Source organism: Buceros rhinoceros, unplaced genomic scaffold (genome assembly GCF_000710305.1).
Source record: "Buceros rhinoceros silvestris isolate BGI_N320 unplaced genomic scaffold, ASM71030v1 scaffold40693, whole genome shotgun sequence".
In the NCBI taxonomy this organism is placed as follows: domain Eukaryota; kingdom Metazoa; phylum Chordata; class Aves; order Bucerotiformes; family Bucerotidae; genus Buceros; species Buceros rhinoceros.
Window position 1 is genome coordinate 10573 of NW_010403804.1, and position 19325 is coordinate 29897.

Consider the following 19325-nt stretch of genomic DNA (forward strand, 5'->3'; position numbering starts at 1 on the left):
TTGCAGCTCTGTAAGTACAAATTATTTAAGAAACAAGAATTTCCCTCGATTGGTTCATACTATGACTGACAATGATCACTTGCAGACCTTTTTGCTGTTACACATTTTCAGCTCGAATGTGAACTTCATGTTGATGTGTTAACACAAACACGAGATGTTTAGATGAAAATATCACTAATAAAATACCATACGGCAAAAATTGTTTCTTCAGAAGATTCCCAGTAACAGGAAAATGATGTGCTTGCTATTTATTTAGTGTTTTTATTTAATCTTGCCAGGTACCAAGTGGAAGATGAGTCGTCTCATTTGGATGAAATGCCACTAATGATGTCAGAAGAAGGCTTTGAAAATGATGAGAGCGATTACCATACTCTACCAAGAGCCAGAATCTCTCAGAGGAGAAGAGGCTTAGAATGGTTTATCTGTGGTGGCTGGAAGTTCCTGTGCACTAGGTTTGTGGCATACCAGTACTTTTTATCAAGCTATTAAACAAATTAATTAGTGACTGTGTATTGTGGGCTACGTACGGAGTAAGAGAACATAACAACTTGCTTGTCATGCACCTTTTGATTGCTTTGCCTGCATTTTCCCTACTACAGTACCAGCTGTTAACAGAAAAAGTTCTGAAGAGCTGCTGCTGTGTATTCCTGTCTGCTTTGCTGATTTGCAGGAGAAAGAGGCTTTTAAGAGTGAATACTTACTAAACTTGCACTACTCTGAGGTCCAGCAGTTAGGTTCACCTGGTCCGGACTTTCAAAACCACGTGATGGTAGAGGGGATAGAACTTGCTTTTACTTTTGAGGCCATTCGTGTGTTAAGTTGACAATATATAAATTTTATTGATGTTGCTGAAATCAAAACAGATTCATTAAGTAATGATTAGCCAACACGTGAACTTTAAGAGTTAAAGAATACATGTAACTCGTAGCCTGGGAGTGAGTTACAGCTGGAATCAGCTCTTGTGATTTAGTTCTGATTTAGAAACTTCTGCTGGTCTCTGCTGCATGCAGTTGCTGTGGAATAGTAACTTAGCTGAATTGCTGGCCAATTTTTAAAAACAGAAATTGCTGTTAGGATGATTAAAATTCATGGGGCGGGGTTGGGTATCTTGAATGATAAACTCTGAGAGAAGCGAGCTGAGTGTTCACGGAATATAAATGCTGAATGCTTTTTTTGGCAGATGATTTGGCTTATGTGATTAATAATCATGTTAGTGTTTTCCATGACAGAACATTGTAGCAGGTAATTTTAATTTTTCATGGAAAAAATCTTTATTTAAAAAAAAAAAAAAGACCACTAAATCCCAGCAGGAGCTTGACATTTCAGTAGGGTATTAGCAGGCAGAGGATACTCCCACAAGAAGGGTGTAGACATCTGCTTAGATGAGATGGGGAGAACTAGCTGGAAGGAAGGTGAATCCCATGGTATCACCCGTGTAGTTAGGCTGGATTAAGACTTTAGCTGGGGTGAGCACTTCAGAGTGTGTAAAGACCCATCATGGTGGTAGGGAGGCTTCTTCTGGGCTGAGAGCACCATGGAGGCTTTGTTGTTATCAGTCAGGGATGTACGGTCCGTGTTCAGTTTTTTTTTTTTCTGATTATAAGAAAAGTTTTGCTGGGGCCCACAGAACACTGGAGGTTTCGAAATGCCCCTTGGCGGTTCATAAAGTTGCTTAGGATCATGCAGAAGATCCTGTGTGGAAACCTGGAGGCCACCGTATTGTCGTGTGTGCAGTTATGACTTACACTTTGCAGTAGAAGGAATTATGCCGTTCTTATGTGGTGCAGTGTGTCTGTTTGGAATAGAATTGGGTGTTGATGCCTTCACACCTGAAATGGGGAGGAACACATGAGAAAACAATTTTCACCTGTATGGATGGGGCATTTTACATGTTATGCAGACAAATGAATACTCTCTCCAAAAGGCAAACTGCATTCTTTTAATGTGAGATTAAATACGGCGTAGCAGGCTGAAAACCTGTGCAGTTGAAGAGAATTTAAAATTTCACCCTGTTTAACGGAAATCAGGAGCTCATATCAGAGATGAGGTGAGGCTGAAATCTCAACTTCTGCAGCCAGAATTTCCTTTTGTGCTTTAGACTAAATGGTAGATTTTCCAAAGCTGTGGCAAAGATGAACACAATAAAAGATGAGGCGTTTGTCTGGAGCCGAGCTCAGGGGGCCCTCATTTCACATGGGTTCTCAGAGAAAGTCTTGTGTTTGTGTTCCAAATCACTTCACTTGTTGCAAACAAACAAAACACCCCACACCCACTCGGGTTTTTCCTCTACCTTATATTGTTAGGGTTAGTCTCACTTTTGCGAGAGAAAGTTTCCATCTCTTACTTCGCAGCTTTAGAATTTTACATTCTAGTGATTTTTGGTACTATATCACAAACTGTTCCTGTTTAGTTGAAAAAGTGTCACCCCTTTGGCAGGAGCAGACAGGGAAGGTTCGACAAAGTTCACTGTACGATAAAATCAATTTTGTAGAAATCCGTGTTTCAGCTTTTATCTTCTGTTCAGGCAATAGATGTTGATCGTTGCTGAATGGTGTGAGCTTTACTTGCAGATCTGCGGCTCTTTAAACAGTTTTTACGCTTGCAAGAGAAAATCATAATTAAATCAGAAGTTGTCTTTGATTTTGACCAAACCGAAGACTTAGTTCAACCAATATAACTTTTAACTTCAGAAACTGCTTATTTCTTGCTTTCACAGTGCAGTTAAAAGAAAACTTTGTGATATAGCAGCTGTTTTGTGGCTGTAATCATTTCCCCTTTAACTTACAAATTCTCTTCAAGCTTGTGAAATTATAATGCACATAGATCAATACTCTGGAGTTCTTTGGGCTGGATTGATTTCTTTCTCATGAGATTTACATTCCACTTGTTATCAAAAACCACTTTGTCCCTATGAAAATGGTGCCATTGAATGGCATTTCCATATGAAGTGAAGGGGATATCAAATGCTCGGATTAATTTGGGCTCTGAGATGGCCTGTACGCTTTCAATTAATCTGCCATGCATTTGTTATGCAGAAGCATGGGAAAATGCTGATCTTTTAAGAATGACATGACCACTGTGTTGCTTTTGGCCTGATTACTGAAGCTACCTGTTGAGTACAATAATTACAGTATGTTTTCTTTGCAGAACTAGTTTCTGCTACTTAAAACCTAATAAGGAAAAGCTGACCCTTGCAGACAATATAGAGCTTTTATATTATCTTTCCATTCTGATGAAAATGCTGTTTTGTGAAAGATACTGACAGTTAAGCTTGTAGGATAAGAGTAATGAAAAGAGAGAATATAAAAAGCTTTTATTTTTAGAGCTGCAGAGTCAGTTGAGACTTTTACTTTAGCTTTTGACTTGGAGAGGTACGCTCTACTTATAAAAAAGTTAAGGGTTCTCACTTAACAATTGCTCCAGTTTGGTTTTTTTAATATGGCATCAGTTACTAATAGGAAGACTGTGGTTGTTGTTCCTTCCCATAAAAATAGTGTTAGAAAGCAGGTGTGTAAAAAGCTGTTTAATAAATACCTAAAACTTCTTTTTTTATAATTTAGTTAATTTCTTCATATATACCACCTGTTGTATTGATATAGGCAACAGGGCTTATAGCTAGCTTAAGAAAAAGCTTTTTCTGCATGTGTTGAATTTTCTAGACAAGGGCACTTAAAATAAATGCTTGAATAAAAAAGTGATTTTTAAATCTCTGAATCCATAGCATAAGGTATGGTTTTACATTAAAGATTTCAAGAAACTCTGAAGAATGTCTTGATCATGCCACATCTTGCATTATATTTTTAGGATATTTGGACTCGGAGGCTGCTGTTCTGATTTATTTCCTGTCGTTTGTTTCACACAGATTTAGTGGGTACAAAAAGCCCATGAACAAAACTCTGTCCGGGTTGGGGATTGTTTCTGGTTTAGAACAGGTTATGTGTGTTGGATGCTGATAACCTGAGTTTCAAAAATATCAGCTCGAGTTCATTGTTCTTGAAAATCTGAATTAATGTAAATTGATGAGGATTTCTGAGGCCAGCATGTCCATTCTTATTCTTCCTGTGATACACGGTGGTTACAGCTGAGCCTGTAAATGGCAGACTCTGACTGTTTCTTACTTTTTAGGTAGTGAAACTCATCCGAACATTACAACACTTGTTTGGGCATAGCCTATAACATTTCCATCATCCGAGATTTTCTTGCATCTGAGAATTTGAATGGTGTTAGCTCTGTGTCAGCCCAGTCCCCTTCATCAATGGTATCACAGTTGTTTCCCAGTCAGAGATCATTCTGATGTCTGCACCTTTTGGCATTTGCTAAACCGGTTGTCGTTAGGGCGTCTGTGCCAGCTTCTCCGTTCACCTGTAACGGAAAAAGTAGTTTCAAGAAGGAGAAACTCTGTGGCAGGGAAGGCAGTAGAATTCAGTGTCTTTAGTCAAGTAGTGTCTACTGCTACTTTTAGCAGTAGAAAAGTCCTCAATGTCTGAGGAAATTATTCTACAGAGGAGACTGTGCTTAGTCAGATGTTTGGGCTGTATACAGTTGAAATGCAAAAGCAATTTAAGCAACACAGGTTTTCAAAGGCTGTCAGGGAATTTCTGTCTACAGACTTGTAGATAGAAGCTGTCATGCTCCTTCACTTTCCCCTGAAAAAAATTATTTTCCTTGGGACCTTTTTGCTCCAGATCTGTCTCAACACTTCTTACTATACAGCTAAGCTGTTTCTTCTGCTTGTATTGTTCTCTCGACCCCCTGCCCTGGAAACTTAATTTCATGAGCAGTTTTATTAGGTGCATAACTGGCACTGAGTGGAATCAGTCCACCTGCAAGCACGTAGCATATGGTTTTTTCAACTACTTTTACAGTTTTATAGATTTTTGAAGATCAGGGCTGGGTCTAACTGATGATAGTCCCCCTTCTTTTCTGCGTTAGTTTACAGCCGGATCGGTTTGCAGGTCTGGTTTACCCATACAGTTGTGTGAGTAGCTGTGTTGGCACAAGGGAAGGGGCAAGAACCCACACCTTTGCTATGGGAGGAGGGAGGTACTCGCCATTTCAATCAGCAGAGGGATGGGTTCCAAACTGATTGTGGAACCTTGACATAGAAAGAGCGCTGTTCATTTTGTTTTAAAGGTAAATGTAAGTAACGATCAAGGTAACTTGATTTTTCTGACTTGTATGTTACTAAATAACGGGGCTGGATTTTGAATGTTGAACTAACACTGTTAGAATTTTTATGGCAGAATTGTTCTTACAGGTGATGGAGAAAAGTTGCTTCATAGGCCAGTAATTGTAACAAATAAGTGCTGGAGCCTCAAGATTTCCTGCCTGAAGTTTCTGGGACAGACACCAGTTTGGTCTGATCCTGTGTAAAACATGCATTTTAAAATCGAGGTGTTTTAAATGTCACCGTGTGACTATTTGTATAGTGACATTTCCATAACAAAGTGAATGTTGCTTTGAATATTTTACTGTTGCATAACTTTTAGTTTTCTTTAAAAAGAGGCTGCAAGTTTGAATTCCATTTGTTCTTTGGCAGAATTTGTTTGTGATAGGCCTGGGATAAGGTAGGCTGCAGACAGAACACTCTAAGTAGGACTGTGGCGGTGTGAGCTATCAGCCTGCATTCCCTGCCTGTTTGTGTGCCATGGTTCTGTGACAGTGGAAGAACAGAACAGGAACGTACCTGAAGAGGTCATCCAGTCAATTCCTTCCCTGCACAGGATGGATTACACCCATCACTTACGTCTGATCTAACCAGATCTTAGAGACCTGCAGTGGTAGGAATTCCAGCCTTAAGTGTTTCTTTCCTCCCTGGTATTTAGGAGCATTTACTCGATGTCTGTCCCTCTGCCCTTGTTATTTGCCACAGTTGAAGTCCATCATTATTTTGTCAGGGTGGACCTGGAAAATAATTGCGCCTTTCCTCTTTGTAGCAGTTTCTTACAGCTTTGAAACCATGTTGGGTCCATGCTCAGCCTTCTCTGAACAGCTCTGTTTCTTTCGGTATATCTAGTAGACAAACCTGCCCTGCTCTCTTGAGCTGAAATTGTTTTGTTGCTCTTGCCTGTTGTCTTTGTTTTCCCAATAAGCCTGTTTGTAATTTCATATTCAAAATGATACTGTGAACCACCTGAGATCTTGCTAGCACTGGGTGAAGGAGGAGTACGTGCGTGACTTGCTAGCAGTATGCCTGTCCGTGCTGACCAGATAACATGCTTTTTTTTTTTGCACAGGTTTATCATTGTCATGCAGTAACTGAGTCCTCAACTTCTGAGCTGTCGTCTATGAACTCTTCCAGTTCTGTGTTTGTGTAGTTGATTATTTCCGTGTTTATGCACTATGCTGCTTTTTGCCTGATTAACTGTGTTCTATCTCTTCCACGTACTTTTTCCAATCTGTCAAGACAACTTTGAAATCTAATCTTCTCTTTTCATGAACTCCTGTCTCTTCTAGCTTTTTGTTGTCTGAAAAATGAAATATTCGATAGTCAGTTACCCAGCAAGTTCTAGATAAAGCTTTGCAGAACTTCACTGAAATTGTTTTGGTTTTATGACAAGCTACTCTGCATTTATGATTTTTTTTTTTCCCCCGGCTGTGTCAGTTCCAAGAATATGTTCATTCACTTTCCTTATGAGAGAGAGTTTTGTTAGAGACATGGAATCATAGAATGATTTTGGTTGGAAGAGACCTTTAAAGATCATCTAATCCAGCCTCCCTTGTCATGGACAGCAACATCTGTCCCTAGATCAGGGTGCTCAAAGCCCCAGGAGTCAAGAAAGGACAGGTTCTATGAGGCAGTAGGGCATCTGGATCTTCTCAAAGGGAAATTAGTTCCATTTTAGAGGTTGCTCTTGACATGTCAGCATTGGTTATGACTTTGTTTTCTTTCGGGTGTGTACAAATACAAACAAATCTCTGCAGAATTAATCCAGCAAATAATACTGACATGACTAGATTGTAATTTTCCCCTCCTCTTCGAAATCCTTTTCGTTGGTTTGAATACAATTTATAAGAGCTTCCTAATGGTTGGTTACTTTTCTGCATCAAAAATATTGTCAATCTATTAAAAAACCTCATTAGAAAACGCATATCACTTTGCTTCACCTTGAACTTCACCTACAGATGTAGCTGAAATCCACTGTGACCAGCCAGGTCTGTGCCCCGGCTGGAGTAGGTGCTCACGGAAAGTCTGTCTGCTCTGTCTTCCTGACTCTCTTGCCTCCCCAACCTGATTAAGTGCACCTCCTCCCACTATTAAAAAGTCAGAGGAGTTCTCCTTTAACATGGGGGATGGTAAACCCGGTATGTACAGTATATGGCAAACCTCTTTTTCTTTCCAAACTGGCTGTTCTCCTCCGTGTTAATAAGCTGCACCTTGGACAGTCCTAGTTTATCTTAGGCTGATTAAATTATGCTAGTTGAGTCATATCCATGCTTGTTTCTTGTTTTTAAGAAGCAAAGTAGTCTGCTGAGCCTCAGTGGCATCATTCCATTTGCCAGCCTTCTGTTCCTGTGACATTGCGAGCTCACCCCACCAGTCGTTTGTCCTTGTCCAATGGCAGTTACTGAAAGGTGGCTGTGAGCTTGTCTTTCTCATTGCTCGTTTAAACGTTTTCAGTAGATCTGTAAGCTGGCTAGGCAAGGATGCTCTTGCTTTCCCCTGTGAACCTCATTTCACCATGGCGGATCGTTATAAAATCTCTGCTCACATTTTCAGTTGAGAACATTTGACGCTGGCAGTAGGTGTGCTTCCCTGTCGTGTGTGCTATGGGCAGTCTTATGGAGAAAGCTAAGACTTACAAATTATGTGTTAATTATATACACAGCTGTTGAAATTTTTCAGACTTTACCTAAGAGAAGCCTTATTTCCTCTTCAGTCATTAGCATAATTTGAGTATCAGTAAAAGGAGATAGAGAGTTTAGCCCAAGGACTGCAAGGTGTACTGGAAGAGTTAATTATTTAGCAGTGACTGAATTCCCCCACTGTTAATGCAGTCTTGTATGAACTAGGATTTTTTGAACCTGCATCAGGGCGAGGTGTAGTGGAACTTGCCATTATTTTATTAGGATTTCCTGTAAAGAGTGTGCAAGTGTCTGTATATGTCAAAATGAGTTGAGCGCTGTGTAATTGGCCTAAGTACCACAAGTCAACATCACGCTTGCTTAGATGTGGCAAAAATTTTTAACTTACATATTTTCCTTCAGGGTTCCAGGTGTGGAAATAGTAATCACATACAGTAAATTTTTAAAGTAAACCATTGTTTTTCTTTTCAGTTGCTCTGATTGGCTCATAAACATTTGCCGAAGAAAGAAAGAGCTGAAGGCTCGCACAGTGTGGCTTGGGTGTCCTGAAAAGTGTGAAGAAAAATACCCCAAAAATGCCATAAAGAATCAAAAGTACAACATCTTTACCTTTATACCGGGGGTAAGGCTTCTAACCATTTCTTTGGTGTTGGGCTGACTATGTTCTGTAGCTGGTTTTGATGGTTCTGCAAAAAGGTAATTTTATTTGTCCAGATTCTTCTTTTTCTTTTGGCGTTTATCTTGATGACTTCAGTGAAAATTGACAGTTGAGAGCAAGGCTGCTTTTTTCTAAACTGTTTTGTTTTCAAAGGGATATTTACTAAAGAAGTGCAGTGAGTTATGACTGAATGGTTGGAGTTCAGTGAAACTTCAGAAATTTGAGATGGGTTTTCTATTCATCGTGAGAAATTTGTAACTCTCTCTTTAAAACAGAAGCACTTCTACAGAGTCTGCTCTGAGTATACTACAAAGCACTGACTTATGTTCAGAAATAAATAGTTAAAAATCGCATGGATATTTTCTCCTAATTCCTGCCATCAAAAGCATGATAATATATTCTGAAACAGGGAGCTCCTTAGGGACAAACCCAGCCCACCTCCTCAATGTCTGTGACAAAATGTGAGGCCTAGTTCAGTGAACTAGTGCTTACCAGAGCAGAATTTCTTTATGCTGTTTTAAGAATAGTGATGTCCTTTTTGGTTTTGAGCATGGTTCTTCAGACAATACTTTTGTTGTGGAGTGGAAGTTTTTTTTTTTTCACCTTTTTTCCTAAGAAGCCATATTGCATCTTAATTTCAATTTTTTGCCTTTAATGTTCACAGTGTATATGAAAATAAAAGGGATGTTACAGTTCTGTCTAGTTCACGCTTCTCAAAAATTGTTGTTATAACAGATATTGCAATAGAGAAGACTACTGAAGCTTCAGTAGTTAAAACCTAAAAATGTGTGCTGCTGTGCTACTCTGAATGTTACTAGTACACCTTTAGTCATACTTCCACTAATGGTGTTGCAAAAACAAATGTCTTCTACATTTGAATACAGACATGCTTTGTCTTAAATTTTTTATTTAAGTGATCACGCTGGTTTGTAAGAGTATTGATTGTATTCTTCTGGCCTCTTCGGTCCAATGACTCGCAGATGCTTTAAAATACATTTCTTTATTAAAACAAACAAAAAAAAATTAAAGCCTTTGTAATTAAGACTGATCTCCTGTCAAAGAAATAGAATGTCACTTATCACAGGCGGATAAAATATTCTTATCTCTATTGAACGGTGTAAATGTTTTCTTCCAAAGTTTAAATTATTAAATACACTGAGATTGGTTAAGCCACATATGCTTTCCTGAAGGTCACAAAATTCATTAAGCATGTAGTAAGCCATTGATTATTGTGACTAGAGATCTGCAGGGTAGACTGCAAATCCTAAACTAGAGTCATGTTTCCTATAGGGATCAGCCATAGCTTGCAATTACCTGTTGAAAGAGAAGATGGTCTTTGGAAAATCTGGGGTTTTACACTGTGGGTGGAATCGGAGTTTTATTTTGGTGGCAGTATTTGGGAGCTCACTAGTAACTTCAAAACAAAGTGAGATCCAAAATGTAAAGCCCAATAGTTGTTGAAAATAGAAAGTTTCTAAATGTTAATTTTAGGCATAAATGAACTTTTCACTGATGAGAAATACTATGTAGGTACATGGGTTTTTGTGCTCTTCCACTACAAGCAATTTGTAGAGAACATAACGCTTAAATGTAACTAAGTCATAAATACTGATGCCAGTGATTTACCCTGGTTGACAAGTTTACCATGTGAAGTTTTGTCTTCTTTTTAGAGTTGTATCTTTTCTAACATTGCAGCTGGCAATGGGTAGTACTCAATGGTTTCATATCAAAATACAAGCTTAAAATAATGTTTAGATTAAAAGGAATTTATTTACTGGCTAAAAGCTGTATCTCTTCCAAAATACAGTCTAACTTATATAGCACTTATATAAAATGCTTGCTGCTTCTACCTTTACACCAGTTTGTTCGATTTCCATTTACTGTTTCATACACATCTTAGGAATTAGTGTGACTATCCCCTAAGCGTATCTTATCTTCTGTGATGGGCAGCTTTTTAAGATACCTCTCCTGAACTTCAGTGCAGTACAGTCTGCTATGGAGACTTTGTCATTTGCTTAACTGGACTGAAGTGTTTAGCTTTGTATGGAATGAATTGTCAGCAGTCTGTCAGGGTCCAAAAGATTTGTAGGAAGGTGCTTTTTAACTCCTACGTTGTCCCGCAAGATCTGTGCTCTTGCAGAACCGCACCTCCCAAAGTACTCTGTGCACCTCTCTTTGACCCGTTGGATCAAGTCTTTGTAAATGGTTAAACCTATTGCTCGAAGTGAGAACTTCATCAGTGTTAATGTAAGGTTCAGGTTTAGGCTGAAGGACTTTCCTTTTGGAAGATGCTGTGACTTTCCCTGCAACTTCTGATTTGACTTTTTTTTGTTTTCGGTTTGTTTGTAAGTAGTGGAACAGAATTCCGTGGTCTTGAAGAAATCTTCTGAGTTGAGGCATTTAGGTAGCCGGTAGCTGAACAGTAATGTAGCAAAGTAATGTTGCATGAAACTGGTGGTGTTGAGGAGCTGCTGCTATGTGCCTGCCAGAAAGACACTTGGAAATGAACATTCCTGGCTATTTTTTACTAGGGCATAGGTTTTTATGTCATTGAGTAATAATGTCAGACTGATAAGAACAATAAATATCTGTCCAATAGCTTGGATTTTCCATGCAGAAGTCGTTGGAAGGTTAACTTGATTGTAAGATTAAAAGATGGAGATGCTCTTCAAATGTGGCTTTTTCATCTATTTCGAGTATTTTAACTTTGAAACAGCTGATTATTCATTTTGCCAAGTCTCAGTGTTCCAATATCAGTAGCCACTTTGCATCGTGCTGCTGGCAGTACCATGCTGTCCTGGCCTACTAAAGAAAAATACATTAAGTCTTTGAAGATTCAAAGTTCTAGAGAATGAATAATGTTCTTAGCGTTGTAATTATAGTTAAAGCAACGTTGGGAATATGATGCTTTTAGTTACCAAAGGAGATTCTGCACCTGTCATTCGTTTGGGATATGAGACTGTATTCTGTGGTGAGGTTATTCTGTCTTCGCTTAAAACTTGGAGAGTTACCTTGGAGTGCAGACCAAAATGTTGTTTTATTAATAAACATATCCTATGCACCAGTGTTCATTGCAAAATAATCTTTTACAAAATTTAATGCTGTGCACTTCTAGGTCAAACCCCGTGTTACCAGTATTTTGTAGTTCAAACTTTCTGAAAACTTAAACTGTGGTTGCTTTTGTCAAAAGCTTGTCGTCTTGTGGACACTGAAAATCGTGCCTTACTTGGGGAGTGCCACGGTAGCCAGGCAGAATGGCAGCAGCGTTGCTTTTCTGTAGTGTTCCTTTTATCCTCCTCACCAACGTTTATACTTGAACAGTGAGGAGTTTTGCTATTTTTAAGGAGTGCAAGATGGTAATTGTGGAGGAATGTGTCTGCCTTCATGGTAGCCTCTGTCCCTTTGAGAACCTAAAGACTTCAGGAAGGTGGCAGATGAGTTGTAGAGCTTCCACCCTGCAACAGAAGAAATCTCAGTGGCGGTGTTGATGAGAAAGTGTGCGAGAGAATGTGGTGAACAACTGACGAGGGGTTCGCGTTTCCTGTGTTCTGAAGTTTGAGGGTGCTCTCACAGCTCTGCAGAGCAGCCTGGTGTAGCCTGCTCTGTTCTAATACTCTGCAGAAGTTCAAATGATAAAGACTAGGGCAATATTTCTGTAAATTGTTTCTGTTCATTTGATGTCAATGATTTTGGGGTTTTCTTGATATTATTTAAGGCCAGGATACGAAAAATTTTAAGGTAAAAAGACATGATGAGACTGATAGAATTTATGTGTTAGTACTTAAGGAAAAATTTTAATACTGTATTTTCAAGAAGGAAAGTTTTAGCAGTTGAAAACTTAATGTTAGCAATGACAGTTCAGATACAATCATTCTGCTTTTCTAATTGATATAAAAAAGAAAATTTTCAAGAACTGTTTTAACAAACTATTGTGGATAGAAAATTTTTGCAAGATGCTTCTACGAATATCTGAATTTTGTTTACTGTTAAAATGTCAGAGTAAATCTTTGCACAGTGATCTTGATATATATTTAATATTTGTAAGATTGAGTTCATAGTCCAGTTTTCAAAATATAAAAATTCAGCAAGTTGCTTTTTCAGAGTGAGAAGATATTGAGAAAAATCCTTTGATATTAACAGGAATAGCAGTGTAATACTAACCTTAGTGCATGTAGAAGTTTGATGTGTAGCGTCCTGTGCTATATAGTACTGTAATAGTACCATGTACAGTAGTGTATCATATAATGGCTCCATAGCTACTAAAAGTGAATTTTATGTATATTATGGGTACCGATTCTAAGACATTTTATCTATTTTGTGTTTTTTATTTTAGGTTTTATATGAACAGTTCAAGTTTTTCTTGAATCTCTATTTTCTCGTCGTGTCCTGCTCACAGTTTGTACCTGCACTGAAAATAGGCTACCTGTACACATACTGGGCTCCACTGGTAAACAGAAACATACTATTAATTACAGGTTTTGCTGTTTTAACTTCAGAGGAAAAGTTCATGTATATGTACATTTAATAAATCTGTATCTGGTAAACTCAAGTCTCTAGTCTGAGTAGTGTTCTTCTCTGGTCACTTGAGAGGTTTAAAAAAAAAACCAAAAAACTAAGAAGACCCTCCAGCTAGTAGAGAGTGTTAGTTAGTGATGTTGGCTGTGAGTTAAATGTCTTTCAGTTCACTGTTACTTGCTCACTGTTTTATGTTTTCAGACTAGGCAGAATTGGAAGCATAAATTTTTTTACATTCCTTCTATGTTAGTTTTGATCATGTCCTTTCTTCACAAAAATTGTGGTTAAATATTTTAAGCCATGGATAAAACGGGAGGAAAACGCATCTTGAAAATCAGTTATTAATTAAACATGCTTTTCCTCATCGATTGCCCTGCCGGTTGCCCTGTCTTCCTTTCAGTATGTTGTTTTATTATTGAGCCCTCTGCAGTATTTTCTTGGGAAACTGTTCAAACCAGTTGCTTCTGACTCAGGTTTCCTAAGGGTTGAAAACGGTATTCTCTCCAGATGAGGCCCCTTTGGTAGTCTGCCGGCTGTATTCCCAGGATCTGGAATTCCTTTCTTGCTTGTAACCAGGCCATTACCTTCTCTTTCATCTTCCTCCCAGCCTCTCCACCCCGGGTTTAAAAGCAAGGCAGAACAAACAAATGCTTTATTTTCTAAATTTATTTTAAAATGGTATTTTTTAGTAGCATTTATTCTCAGGGATATTCAAGAGTGACATGCTGACTGCTGGAGTAAAGCTTGTCGTTCGTAATAGGTCAATAGAGTAAATATTCTGGAGTGATTTCATCATTTTAATTGTAGCACCATGGGCCCTTTTGAGGGTTGATAAATGGAGAGACTGTTCTGGAGGGTCTTCACACCTCTATTTCCAGACAACTTTGGGCTTCTCCTGCAACAAAACCCACTTCCAAGACAAAGCTTGTTGGACAGCAGGATTTGAACTGGCTGTTTACAGAGGTCTTTGTCACTGACCCAGTATAGAAAAGACCCCAGTCAGCCTTGGCTGGAAGCTGGTCTTTTCACAGTGGAGAGCTGTGTACAGCTCTGTGAGTGGGATAGTAAGGAACAAAATCACTTAGCAACTCAGCCCACCTCATCCCTCCCTGTTCTGCAAGCACTGATAATCTGTTCTGTACAGACGTGTTTGTCTTACTCAAGGATATTTTGACTGACGCTTCTCAGTTCTCACACACAGCTTGAAAATACACCAGGATCACAGTTAGTGCTAGTGGTACGCTTTTGCCAAACTCACTTGCTTCTGCTTGAGTAGCTTTTCTACTAATGATCATCCTCCAGGTAAAAGAGATTAATTGGATGTTGAGTAAGGCTCAGTAGGTATGTTGAAAATGTAAAACATTTAAGTCAGACCCAATGGGCTGTCTTTGTTGCTTCACAGATAAATTTGGTTTTCTTTGGAGAGTATGTAACTGCTGATAAATTTTCAGTGATTATCAGAGGAGTAGCTATGACTTGGCTCGTATTTTCTCTCAAGATTTTAAAGGAAAAGAAAAAATTGTTTGGCCTGGTACTTAAAATCAACTGAATGCAAGTCGACTGTATGCTAAAAGGTTTTTAGTTTTCCTTGATGGTGTGTGTGTGGTTTTTGTTTGTTTATACTTCAATGGTTTTTACAACAGACACAATATGTTTAGGTCAAGCACTGGCTTCTTCAAACAAGACGGTGTTTGGGCAAAACAGCCCTTGCTATTGAAAAGGAGAGTTTTAGTCAAGGCTCCTGTAGGAAAACACTTCACCTTCACTCCATTCTTATTGCTGGGAGGTTGGCAAACTGTTGGACTTCTGCAAGAAAAGAAGTCTAAGGGTATAAATTTCCTTCTATGGAAGGAAAGTACTGGTGAACGTCTGAGGCTAGATAGATAACCTTACCGGTTGGAGGATTCGTGAATATTTGAGGTTTTTAGCTAGAAAAATACAGCAATGATAAAGATCGCTTGACTGTTGAAATTTTTATTTCCTATTTGCTGATGGAGAAGAACTGAGCACTTGACTTTAAGAAGCCACAAGACCATGTCTGAGGAGGTTTAGAAAGAGAGAGAGGAAACTCTTATTCGCTTATGCCTGAACTGTGCTGTATTTTTTTAGCTTGCCACCTTTTTGTGGCCGGAGATTGCCTTAGCTGCATGTAGTGCACTCTGCTCTTCCAGCAGAAGCTGCAGTGGCTCTGTCCCAGGACAGCAGTAGCCAAAGCGTTGGGACGCTTAGTTTGTCAGAATGAAGCTCCTTTTTCTTTGTCATTTTTTGTGGCGTATTGGTAGATAACTACATTTAAAATAGCAAAGTTAACAAGCTATTCATCCACCTTTTAATTTCTGTCTGTTAGGAGAAAGGCAGTGAACTCAGTGTTAGAACTGGAGACTTCCTAAATGCTTTTGGTAAAGCTCTAAAATTTGTGGAAGACAGGGAAATATGTTTATTGAACTATAACGACTGTCCTTAGCTCATCCAAAGCATTTTAATCTTTACATTTCAGATTATATCTGAATTATGTGTATTTATTTGGAGATGTGGTTATTCTAATTATATCTGTGCAATGTACAAGTGTGATTTTCCTCTTTTTTGGGGGGGGCTAACCCAAGATACTATTTTAAAAAATAGTTTTAAAGAAAACACTAAAATCCAAATGAGCTGGGGAAAAAAAAGTAAATATTCTAAGCATGTGTTCTCACTCTGTGTTGTGTTCCTACTTGTGTATTGCTATTCTACCACTTGGAGAATTCTGAACTGTGCTGTTCTGTCTCTAACAGGGGTTTGTTTTGACGGTCACGGTGGCACGGGAAGCCGTTGATGAATTTCGACGTTACAAGAGAGACAAGGAGATGAACTCACAGTTATATAGCAAGCTGACAGTACGAGGTTAGCAAATCTGTTTGTATAAAGCGTTAATGTAGTTCTTATACATACATTTACAGACTTTCAAAGGAATAACTAACAGTCCCAAGCTGCACTATGCCGAGTGCGGCTCCTACTGAACGAAATAAAGTGCTTGATTCCTTTCATAAATACTTGATCTATTTAAGAAATGTAAATCTTCTGTTTGTACAGGCAAGGTGTATGTTTATATACAGAAATATGTATTTTAAGTGCAGTACTGTTACTTCAAAGTGCAGTTCTCCTCTGAAATTGATACTGAACGGTAACTCAGCAACACTGTCCACTGTGTATCGAGTGTCTAGGAAATAAGGGATCAGTAACTAAGAAATCTGATCTAATTAAAATTCACTAGAGCCTTTCCAACGTGGCGTATGTATTTGTGCTGAAGAGGAAGATGTATTGTGCATCAGCTTCAGCGTCAAAAATATTGATTTAAATTTTTGCGTATAATTTGAGATCAATATGATCATGCAGTAGGAACAGCCGGTTTTCTTTCCAGAAATTAATACAAGGAAGAATAACAGTTATGACTTTTTTTGGACTCAAAACCTTTAACAGTGTTTCCCAAAAACTCTTAAGCACTTCCGCTGTGAAGTGACAGTTAAATTTGGTAGGCTATTGTGAATTTTAACCGTGAGCGTAAGAGAAAAAAATCATGCACTGCTCTCCACTTTTATGTTGTTGAGCACATTTTACTGTTCAGATTCAGAACAGAGCACCACGTAGAAAGGTGCCAAAAAATAATGAATAACTTATTATCAAGTCGAACTGTAATAAATCACCTTGCAAAACAACGTGACCTTGCTATTACCCTCGGAAGTTGTTTTGCTACAGTATCCTGGGAAGTCTCTGTTAAGGGTTTTCCTTGGCATAAAAGTTCTTGCAAGTGGGACATTGTTAAGGAGCGTGAGGTCGCGTCTCGAGCAGTTAAGGGATATGGCACACGCTGTGTCAAGTGTGTGTTCTCATCACTGACCCCCACCGTACATTTCACCGCGTTTCTCAGAAGATACGCACCAAGATAGACCGAGAGTCAGCGAGAAGAGTTACCTCACCAGATCTGAGAGTCTTCATGAGAAGCTGAACTCTTGGAGTAGCTCTGGATGATACTCACTCCAGGAAAAATGAGTGACAAGCTTGTAATGCAAGACGAGAACAGTCTGTCTGAGATCTTACCCTGTTTTTTTGAAGTAATTGGAAGGTAAGAGCAACAGTCTCATTAGTGATGCCATAACCTAGCAGTTGAGAGGAATTCATACTGCTTCCTCACAGCATGGAGACTTGTGTTTGTTTTCTAGAATATTTACCTATCCTTCTTCCCTTCCATGTCAGCCTGAAATCGCTTTATCAGCATTTAGACACACCACTGTGGCAATCTGCAAAGGGGACAGTTACCATTTGTTGAACACAGGTCGTTGCACTGATGGCCTCCAGATCTTTACAGTCCTTAATACAGCCTGTAAAGAAATGGTCTCTTAATGGCCTGCCATCCAAAGGCGTAATTTACCCTGCTGGTGGTTTTATTTATTTTTTAGATCTGTTATGGTAGACCACTGCATGCTCACCTTAGACAGAGGTAGTACAATCCTACCCTGCAGTAGCGTTAGTAATCTGAAATTCTGGAAGCACGTCTATAGTTTATAGTGACACGTGTGATGCAAATGTCGAGGATGACATTTGCTGTGTTGAGAGCTAAGTTTGGTGCCGGTTTTGATGCTTTCTTTACACTTGTTCAGAGTTAATGTTGAAGTTTCTGGTAAACTGCTAGGCATTTCAGTAGAAGTTTTGGAATTCCTGATTTCCCCTTTCCAGCTCATGAAGTATTTCGTGAGGTTATGTGTATTTGAGAAACTTTTCATTTTGTACCTTCTCCTAGAAATAAAGGTGTTGTCAGATTAAAATAACATTGGGTCACTTTGTCACAGCTGTCTTTTAGGTACAGAATAGAGAATTAAAAATAGTTTATTTTTATTGGTTGTATTAGTAAATATTGGTAAAGCCCAGCAGTTATATCAGGAACTGACAGTAGAGAGCAGTGATTTGTTCAGAATTTTTTAAAATGCCCTTATTTTGAAAATAATTTTTGAGCTTTTACCCCCAAAGATGTTATTTCGACTTCCAGGTTTTGGTGTCAGTGCCATCATGAATTCATACCTGGTTTTTGTTCTGTGGTTTTTTAAATTTTTTTAAGACAGTCTTGTTCTGGAGAAGTAAAAGTTCAAGATCTCTGCTTGCAGTGAACTCTGAATGCTATGTTGACAGTGGTGTGATCGATGAGTTGACAATGTTTGCAGTTGTGGCCAATTCTCAGAATGAAAATGTTATTGCAGTCCCCACTCAAAATCAAGCTGTACTAAATATTGCCACAAACACATATAATGAATAAATAATAAATGACACCTTTTTCATAGTATAGGGCTCTTCCATAATGAGACCTTCTGAAACTGAGAAATATCATATAGAGGCAAAAAATGGGACTTCTGATAAAACCAGATCAAGATTTTTACAGGTTTCGAGAAGGGTTTAAGTATTTACCTGTGCAAAATAATAAAGTCTGCAAAATATTTTCATAAATAACTTTCAGTATAATCTACCTGATTTTTATTTTTGGCAGTACTCTTCAAGCTGAGAAATGGAGTTAGGCTTACTGCACTAACCCACAGGGTGATGGCTTGGAGAAAGAAAGCTTTGTTTCTTGTGAATGGACAAATTTGATACGGATTTAATTAAGGCCTGAAAATCAATGCCACTCTTAAGAGTCACTTTTCAGAGCGGAACTGCACTTTATATTGCTCTAGCATCTTTTTTCCCCAGTGATTTTATGACTTGTGTAGGTTTTGCAGTCTTGTCTTCGAGATGGAAAAAACACCTGTTTCAAAGGTGGACAAACTGACATAGAGAGGTTACGCAGGTCGTCTGTTCTCAAACTGGACAGCAGGAAAACGCAGAGTTAGCAAGGGTCAGTGTTACCAACTGTACCACTTACAGAAGTTAAAAATGAGAATTTAATCACTTTTAGTTACTTGGTTTGCAAAGTTGTTTACAATAGGGAAACAAACAGATTTGCAGCTTGAGAAAATACTGAAATTTGACTTGTGATTAATTCTTTGTGTAAAGATAGTGTGGGCAGGCAGGCTGATTTGTGAGTTAAAATCTTTTTGTGCAGTGCTGCAGTAGATTAATATCAGGAATTTTTTGACTACATAGCAGTGTTGACTTCCTGTGGAATCATTCTTAGCCTCTGGAGCCCCTGAAGAGGTAGAACCCCTGAAGAGGTATGACTGACATGCTGCTAGCATAAGAAGTATCAGTTTTTGGAGGATGGTGGATTCATGTTAGTGACTCTTGAAGACTTAGAATTTCAGTTTAGTAATTCAGGACTGGGAATAAGTGTCCTAATCAGTAAGTCCCACCTTTTTTTTTTTTTTTTTTTTTTATATAATCCCTT

General features: G+C 38.5%; 1 protein-coding gene across 1 annotated transcript in view; it reads left to right on the forward strand.

The window, feature by feature from the left end:
- Positions 1 to 278: 278 nt before the first annotated feature.
- Positions 279 to 19325, forward strand: part of LOC104490801 (probable phospholipid-transporting ATPase IIB) — a gene marked incomplete at both ends in the record, with an annotated part of 24900 nt that continues 5853 nt past the window's right edge. Inside the window, 4 exons of the mRNA XM_010133138.1 lie at positions 279 to 452; positions 8278 to 8428; positions 12798 to 12911; positions 15751 to 15859. Coding sequence (XP_010131440.1) covers positions 279 to 452; positions 8278 to 8428; positions 12798 to 12911; positions 15751 to 15859 — 548 coding nt within the window. The remainder of the gene's footprint in view (positions 453 to 8277; positions 8429 to 12797; positions 12912 to 15750; positions 15860 to 19325) is intronic.